The sequence below is a fragment of the Tasmannia lanceolata genome, unplaced genomic scaffold, assembly GCF_043159265.1.
Source record: "Tasmannia lanceolata isolate RefF3 unplaced genomic scaffold, GAP_Taslan_0.1 ptg000013l, whole genome shotgun sequence".
NCBI lineage: Eukaryota > Viridiplantae > Streptophyta > Magnoliopsida > Canellales > Winteraceae > Tasmannia > Tasmannia lanceolata.
In genome coordinates, this window is record NW_027518690.1 from 49,323,968 (window position 1) to 49,333,066 (window position 9,099).

General features: G+C 39.7%; 1 protein-coding gene across 2 annotated transcripts; it reads right to left on the reverse strand.

The window, feature by feature from the left end:
* On the reverse strand, positions 1 to 8,602 carry LOC143890442 (BTB/POZ domain-containing protein POB1-like). Of its 2 annotated transcripts, none has more exons than XM_077395129.1 (6): positions 8,216 to 8,602; positions 7,288 to 7,407; positions 4,910 to 5,031; positions 4,769 to 4,832; positions 2,447 to 2,726; positions 1 to 1,098 (listed from the first exon to the last, which is right to left on the reverse strand). In XM_077395129.1, the coding sequence occupies exons 1-6, from the start codon at positions 8,454 to 8,456 to the stop codon at positions 291 to 293; spliced, it is 1,635 nt and encodes a 544-aa protein (XP_077251244.1). In that variant the 5' UTR covers positions 8,457 to 8,602; the 3' UTR covers positions 1 to 290. The 2 variants fall into 2 exon arrangements, with proteins under 2 accessions (XP_077251244.1, XP_077251243.1); XM_077395128.1 differs by having other exon boundaries at positions 7,288 to 7,413; positions 8,216 to 8,600.
* Positions 8,603 to 9,099: the final 497 nt, after the last annotated feature.

Here is a 9,099-nt window from a genome sequence, read left to right on the forward strand (position 1 = left end):
TGCAGTTAGAACTGTTTCTTTTTCCGTTCATTTATTTGTAAAGCCCTTCTCAAACCTTATGAAAGAGAAGAAAAGATACAACATATGAAGGCAAGAGCCACTTTTGTGCCTCAATGCTCCTCCCATTTCTTCGCTACATGTATAGAATATATCATAGACCAGTTACAAACAAGAATCAAGCTGCTCACCACATTTTAACATTTGCAAGAATAGCAAACATTACCAAACAAAGCAAAAGCTATCCACCAAAAGCTCCAGTGGCATAAAACTAACCACATACATTGGAACCTTTAGTGGGCCTTGATCGTGAGCTCCGCTCTCAGGTGTAGGATCCCATTGATGAAGTAGAGGCTGTCCTCAGCCATGAACGATGTCCACGGAATAGCAAACAGGTTACGGTACCCAACCGCCTTCCCTCCTGTGAAGGTGTAGTTCCCCTTGTACTTGCTCACAAACTCCCCTGCGGGCTTTGTCCTTGCTGCAAATTCGTAGTCCACGGCAAAGCTTACTGAACCCTTTTCCTGCATCCCCAAAAAGAGTCCAAAGCAATGAAACGAGCTCTGCTGATCCATGTTGCAATGGGCGGAGAGGAAGAAGCCCTGGCCACCCAGGTGGAATGCTTGGGAATAGACACGGCCTGAAGGGAATAAGTTCGCACACTCCACCCTCTTGAGGTCTAGATATACAATGCACTGTTGGTGAGGGAGGTCAAACTCGACAACTTTCACGGGGCGGTACTTGTAGGCCCGCTCCACAAAGTTGTTGGTAGAGTCCTCAGATGAAAGAATACGCTGGCGGTGTGGTGTTTCGGCCTTGAAGAAGAGGGCATCAAGGACGGCTTTGGAGGCAGTGTCGTGATCAAAGTCATTGCATGTGAGGACTTTCTTTAGCTTTCTGCATGTCATATATGGGAAACGGATGAGGCGGAAAAGACGTGACCCCAAGACCTCACGCTGATCCTCTAGGTTTGAGCCCTGAGCCCGAGCCCACTTCAGCACAAAGTCATAGACAGCATCTTCTGATGCAACTTGGAGATCATCACTGTGCAGCACTGCCTCAATGCCGGCTAGGGGTAAATTCAGTACTTCATCTTGGTGCCTGGCGTAGAGATCATCATCAAACCTTATAAAGGACTAAGGTATAACAACTTACGAATCATGTAATGGAATTCTGGTGCAAACCCTGAGGTTCGTGGGTTAATGAGTTAGTTTTAGAATTGCCATCAAAATTTGCTTTTATTACATTACAAGGGGGCGGGCACCATCTAAGAGTGTTTGAAGCTTGCTTCCCAAACGATGACTTCCAATTCTTGAATGAGATGCTGGTAGCAAGCACCCCACTTGCGATCTTATCTTTTGGCCAAGTCAGTAGGCCCCTCTTGATTTCCATGATGATTTTGCCAATGGACTTACTTTTATTTTGAAAGATGACTTCTAAGAGTGATTTTTTGTTTGAAGTTTGCTTCCCAAACAATGACTTCTAATTCTTATATGAGATGCTGGTAGCAAGCACCCCCACATGCCATCTTATCTTTTGGCCAAGTCAGTAGACCCCTCTTGATTTCCATGATGATTTTGCCAACGGATTTACTTTTATTTTGAAAGATGACTTCTAAGAGTGATCTTTTGTTTGAAGTTTGCTTCCCAAACAATGACTTCTAATTCTTGAATGAGATGCTGGTAGAAAGCACCCCACTTGCCATCTTATCTTTTGGCCAAGTCAGTAAGTCCCTCTTGATTTCCATGATGATTTTGCCAATGGATTTACTTTTTATTTTGAAAGAAGCGAATGTAAACACAAGAGGCCCAGTATGTCATCCTAGGTACATATCCATTATTTCTTTTCTTGTTAGCCTACCCATATCTCTCCCATAACTTTTTCCCTCAACCCTAGATTCCTTTTGGATTTTAGTTAAACATGAGGTAGTAGATCTGATTTGTTCGATAGATTGTTATTGATATATGATTTTAGAGCTTAGTTAGATGATTTTCTTTTGATTGCTATTGTTGGAACTTTTGTTTGTAGGAGTTGAATTCTATTAATAAAATTTTTAAAAGCCTTGGATCTTTATGAAAATTCTAACTTACTTGAATATTATGTGATGTTCACTTCAATTTAAGAATGTAATTTGCTATTAATTTGAATTAGAAACCATTTCATGTGCTAAGTTCCCAGAAAAAGATCTGCGAACCTTATGATTGCATCAAACTAGGAGGAATAGCTCCGGAAAAGCATGGTATAAAGGTGACTCCTACCCAAGATCTTCCCCAAATCAAATTCCCTACCCAAAGATTGAACATGTTATGATCTTTTTTTTTTCTTCTTTTTTTGCTTTGAATTTTAAAGATTCAAAAATTTCACTAAAGAGGGTGGGAAAAACAAGCCACGGCCAAGATGCTTTGCTTTTTCTAAAAGAAAAAAAGACTTCATGAAGGAAATGACTCACTTGGTTATGTCCTTGTAGTGTGTAGCAAGGTACTGCTTGGCTGCATCAATCAATGGTTGGACTGCATCGGCCATTAAAATGCTGGATGGAAGGTCCAGATAGAGTAATGCAGATTCTGGTGTCATTGGCAAGTTCCGTAACAACTTGCTGCAGTACCTCATGCATGAAGCAACCTGGAACTTGTCTGCAGCCATTAGCACATCCAACAATGCAGGAGCTGTAGTTGTCGATAAATTCTCGGTGTACATAAAATTCAAAAGATCCATGAGGGCAGCTTCCTCTGTGCCAGGGAAAACAAGAGAATAGTTAGTGAGTTGAGGATGGGTTCGTGAATGGAATTAACTCACATTTAAAGCATATTGGCACTTTCAGACAAGATGCAACCAGGTTTAATCATTTTTATTTTTATTTTTATGAAAATAGAACCTAGGACTGGGGCTCAATTAGCAGGACAGATGTGAAAGCACATGAAATGGAGTCTGTCTAGTGATGCCATACAGACTGTTAAAGTGTCAATATAAAATTTGAGATTTTTGCTAGTTGCCACCCTCAGCACATCAAATTGCACTTGGTGATGAAACTTAAGCACAATGGTAAAGTTGTATGTCAATTCAAGATTTGCTACTATCCTATCCCATTTTTGGTCAGTTGCCACCCCGCCAAATACATGATGGCATGGACTGGTTGGCCACCACAAGACTGTAAGATGATTGCTTGTCCCGTGCCAGGCAAGATGATACTAACCCCACAAACAAGAAGGTTTTAAAAGTGTTCTCCCAAATTCGGGTCCTTGATATTTGAAGGGCTTAAAGCAAATAGAGACTGGATCTTAATTATGCAGCCAATGGTTGTTTTGGATGCTGGCCCACCAGACAAATAGCCCCAATTACACACGTGCGCGCCCACCAAACCAATAGCCCCAATTACACACTTGCGCAGAGAGAGAGAGAGAGACCATGTGTTTGTTGGAAGGATGGACAACGAGGAAACATATTGTTTGCAATTGATGCGAAAACTTCATAAAATTTGTTAATTGCCTACAGAAGAAAAAAATAATTATTGAAAGGTAACAGTTTAAAATTAGATTGATGAAAAACCTAAGTACAGCAGAAAATTGGGGCCAAGTTGAAACCCCCATTATATATGAAAGAAAACCTCTAGCTCTTCTTCAACCTGGAGGTCGGAGGTTCAGTCCCAGACTCCCAGCTTACCCTACCAAAAAAATATATGAAAGAAAACACACACACACACACACACACACACACAAATTTAAAAAAAAGATATGTAAAAGAATAAAATGGTCAAATTTGTTTCGGCATTCGACTTGTGGGAGGGGTGAGGGGTGGTCTGTAACAGTCAGGTTCGCAAGCCTGTAATTGTTCAGAAGTGGGTCAATCCTCCTGCCGGCTTCTCCAAATTGAATTTCGCTGGGTCTAGCTTGGGTAACCCCGGTCTAGCCGGGATCGGGGGTGTTTTGAGGATATCCTCAGGGGAAGTTGTGAAGGCTTATTCCGGGCCTCTCGGAGTAGCGGATTCAAACAAAGCTGAAGTTAGAGCAGCTCATCAAGGTGTGTTACTCTTGGGGAGAGCAAGGATGGACAGTACTATAGTGGAAGGTGACTCGTTAAATGTCATTAGGTGACTTAAGGGTTCTTTGGTTCCTCCTTGGAGATTTCTTCGCTTCTTTGATGAAATAAAGGATATTACGGTGGGGTGCGCTATGGTGTATCAACATGTAAGAAGATCTGCTAATGAAGTAGCGGATAAGCTGGCTAAAGATGAGGCTGTGAAGCAGGCTTTGGAGCTCTTCGACTTTCTTCCTCCTAAGTTTTTTTTTGTATTTTTCTCTGTCTGGGCGTGTTTGTAATGTGGTGTGTGGGGGGACTCTCTCGGTCTTCCCTTTTTAATGAAATCAGTTACTATTCAAAAAAAAAAGAATAAAATGGTCAAAACTGATTCTGTATTCTTAGGAGCTTAGGAGTGTTCGACAACTATTCTTTTCCGGGATTTTCTCCTAAAAAATCTCTAAAAGCTCTTTCTGCTGCGTGACCCGTTAAGGTCCGTTTCTCAAATTTCACCTACTTTTTCAACTAAAAAATAGGATTCTATGAAGTGAAAAATAACCGTTTCTAAAATTTCTCATCAATCCGTTTCTCGCCCGTTTAATCGGGCGAGAATGAGAAGCCTTGCCGAACGTGACCTGAAGAACCCACGACCTCTTACGATAAAAATCAAAAGCTGAACAGAAAATGAAAAAAATCCAACCATTCATCCTTGCAACAAAAAACATAAATTCAAATATAACAATTTTTAAGGATTTACCTGAGACATTGATTCGTATGGTTACATGTCGTTGCTCTGATTCTCGCATTCCATTTGAGAAAAGCTTCAAAATAATAGCATGGAATTGAGTGATTTATGACAATACAGTACAAAATGGGGAAAACTAAATTAATATCTTACCTTATAGAAAAATGGGCTTTTCGCGGCTAAAATTGGAGAACTTATGTGTATACTTTTAACTCTCAAAACGGTAGAACACTCCATACTCCAGGATAAATCATTGCTGGGTGCAGCTTCATCACCTACAAAGTAAAAAACCCGTAGCAGTCAGAAAAACGAATAGAGAAGATAATTAGAAACATATCTGGAACTGGTGTCGATGAATTTGGCTTAAAATTCATCTGATATGAAAGGAAAAAAATACAAAGTTTTTGGTATTGGGAAAAATGAAATACCTGCCCATATTCTATGCAGCAAGCACATGTTCTGACCAATCTGATCGTTCAGTAAAAGACTAAAGGCCACCCAAAAATAAAACGTTGCATTCATAGTAAAATAAAAAATACATTCTCTATTACTCCTCTATTGGGTAACTGAAATCTGAATAGCAGAGCCGGTCTATTCACACTGCTTTGTACCAATAAATCCGCTTATTAAGTCGGGATATGTACCAACATGGCTGAAAGATGATTGTAAAGTAGGTCCAACTCCTTCAATCACATTGGCTAGGCACCACGATGATTCTCAGCCGGTGTCTTCCATCAGATCACATTAGGGAAGTCTCCCTCAATGATAGCTGGACCCTCCAAGATCGAGGCGAGTAACTTAATTTGTTGTCTCGATGTCCATGTCATCCATCCATCAGATGACTTCAGCTTCATTGGAGTCTTTTCCCCTAATGGCCCAGAGAAAACCATGATTACTACTACATATCTTTAATCTTTTATTATGTCCCCCCATGTACCCGACAGTCCAGACTACCTGGACTCTCTGAAGCTCTCAACCCTAAGGCACCAACCAATGGGCCTTCCATCTTGGGAAAGATGCAAGAGTATCTCAGTACTCTCCAAGAAGTAAGACCACATCCTATCTGACGCAAGCTCCTCAAATCGCTTCAATGTTAGTGCCCTACCTACCATTTTAATCAAGATGATTCACCTGATTGTGGTTGAGCTTCCACTCCTACCTTGAAAAATTATATTATTCCAACAAACATTATCATGAATTTTACTTCCAAATAGAAATTAAAACGACAATCATTGTCATTAGTCATTACCCTATCACGACCATGGTTCACACTATTCATGTGCCAAAAATAAATGGGCCCACTTACCATCGCACTTCAATATGCAAGACCACCCTTCTCTCCTAAACACATTTTAATAATAAAACCCATTGAGAGGCCCGTTTTAGTGAAGACCATGAAATCCAGACCCCAACCCAGACTACACAACCTTGTCCCTTTTACTTGATGTGACATGCACCTAATCGCTTTTGCCTTTAAGAAGGCCCATACCTCTCACAGTGAACGCATTCCATTCCAAATCATCCCATTTCCATCAGAAGAAGAAAAGAGAGGAGAAAGCTTGAAACTTTTCCTCTAATCGCTATCCTTCTTCTCCTTCTGTAGATTAGCAGACCTCCATTAGAAGCTCAGGATTCAATTTAATTTAACTATCCCTCACTGGTATACAATCTAGCTTAAATGACATGGGTTCCACTTCATGTTGTTCCAAGAAAGGAAATTGAAAACTAACAGATAGCACTCCCCAAAGATATTGCAGATGACTAAGCAAATTACATGATTCTACTATCATTTTATTTTTGAATGGATGATTTTACTATCATTACCACGCATGCTTGCTCTACTTGGTAGCATTGGTTAATGTTAACCAAGCTGACCAAAGTTCAAATCTTGGGTGGCGCAAAGAACCAAAGTTCAAACATGATTCTACTATCACATCCATTCTTCAGCCTTGACAAGAAATAATTTACTAGGCTTTAAATCACGTTGTTGAAAATTCTTCTTGAAATTCCTTTGGTTTTACTGTTCAACAAAAAGAAATTGAAAACAAATAAATGGGGACTTTACATGTCTTTTGACAAAACTCTGCATCAAGACAACCCCATACTTCCTACAAAGGAGTTTGGAGAAGTGCTAAAATTATATATAACATCCCAAACCACACGTACAGTTATAAATGTGGCCACCTAATAGGTTTCTAAAGAAACCCCACAGGTAAGACATCCTGAGCTCATTAAACTCTTGATTACAAGGCAATACTTGAAACTAATTTCTAGTGAAAATTCACACTAGTTGTAAATGAAATACACTTGGAGACACATTCAACAGTCACATTTGCTAATTTTCAATATATAGCCTTCTCATTTGTATGGTCCTACTGAAAAAAAATAATAATAATTCATTTCAGCATGGAATAATACTTAAATCCATGCCATGGACCCATTTACACCTAGTTTACTTCTCCATTTCAAAACATAAAATACAGAAAGCAAAGATATAAATCTACAAACTCGACTGGAAAGCATTACACCACCTGAAGGTGTTTCTTCAATCATTGCCACAGCTTCCTCATCTTCATTTTCATATGCCACGCCATCCTCTGTGTCGGGCTGGTTACAGTTCAAAATATGCTCCTCAGGGTATACAGCAAGCTCTGCAGCTACAAGAAAAGAGAAGAAGAGATATTACTCAGCAACCAGTTTTCATATCATATCATACAGAAAAAATACAAAGATTACATTGCACAAGATAAACCACAGCTTGCTATCCCCATTGAGAACAGCCCCATTAGATTTTGACTCCTGGGTAACATTACATATAATCATGGATTTCAATTTCGGTTTCGGTTTCAAACATAGCCGAAATTCGATAAAAAATCAAAGCAAATTTCATTATTGTGGAGAAATTTTGGGCGAAATTTGGTAATTTCGGCCAAAATTTTGTAAACAAACTAAAAAAATCACATTTTTCAGAACTTTTGGCCGAAATTAACAAAATTTCCACGGGTTTGGGTGATTTTGGTTTCGGTCCCAGCGGAAATCCGAAATTTCAGTATACTTGCGCATCATGCTTTCTGCTTATATCATTCAAATTGCCTTCTAATTATTGCTTATAAAAATTCCCAATGGAAGGTCATAATTCCAGATTCTAACATATTTGTTGTGCAAAAAGAAAACAGTTTAAAATTGGGAGAGTAACTGAGATCTTGAAATCCAACAAATTCTGTCCTTCTTTCGCTGTATATTTAGAATTTGATTAATAAGGTAAAAGATCGACAACGTCTGAACCCTAACCTCCAAGTCATAAAAATTCCACAAACAAATAGCAAAAATGCAAGAAGTCAAAATGACAAATGAAAAAACTAAAACAAATAATAACAGATAAAAACCCTAGCTCTAGAGATTTCACAGAACAAAATGAAAATAAATCAAGAAGAATCGGAAATAAAATAAGAGGTTTACGATTTTCCTTCTTGATTTCTTCCCTCCTCCGCTTCCGATTCCTCGCCCAATCTGCTATGCTAGAGCAACACTCAATATCGGATCTGTTATCTGGCAGGTCCGACACGATCTCGATCCGGAGCACGCGGTCCGAAAAGTTATTGTTATTGAAAGCGAACGCGAAATCGCGGTCCTTGCCTGGGAAGAAATCGGAGTCCATGATCGTTCTAGGATCGAACAGATCGGATCCTGAATCTTTCATTCTCCGATCCGCGAACCCTCCGTGAAAAATCAAGAAAGAAAACCCTAACCCTAACCCTAACCGTTGTGCCTAAACCAGGACAAGAAAAGAGAGAATCGCGAACAGACAAACCGACCCACGTAGGCGGAAAACTTTATAAAATGCACATTGAAGGGCATGTCTTAAACCGAATATATTTTGAAGGAAAATGATTTCAGTGCTCCAATGTTTTGATAAACATACACCCACTTGGTTTGTCGTGTAGCATTTAAAGGACTTTAAGAGCTTTTATTTCTTTTATTTTTTTTATTTTTTTTATTTTTATACACACGACAGACAAGTGAAGCGCATGTTTATCAAAACGCTTGAGCGCAGAAATCATTTCGAAACAGGCGACAAAATAACGCTCTCCTTTAGTTGATTTTTCACCCACACTGTAGCATAATGCTCTCCACTTTTGACGTGAATGGTGGGCAGACAACTCTTTTTGAAGTCAACTTGGGGGTGCATTATCCCTGTAGGTGCATTAAATTACAAAATTACCTAAGGCTGGTTTTTTCTTCTCAATTTTCTTCTAGACGTCTAGGTCAAGGTGGCAAACGGCACGGCACGGCACGGCACGAAAATTGTCAGCCCAGCGTGGCCGGTGGGCCGTGCCGGCACG

Excerpts from the sequence above, each read along its gene's own strand:
- LOC143890442 (XM_077395128.1), bottom strand. The coding sequence starts at position 8,456 with ATGAAAGATTCAGGATCCGATCTGTTCGATCCTAGAACGATCATGGAC. Across the intron at positions 2,727-4,768 it reads CATACGAATCAATGTCTCAG|AGGAAGCTGCCCTCATGGAT; the intron begins GTAAATCCTTAA and ends TCCCTGGCACAG. Across the intron at positions 1,099-2,446 it reads CACTACAAGGACATAACCAA|GCACCAAGATGAAGTACTGA; the intron begins GTGAGTCATTTC and ends TCTCTACGCCAG.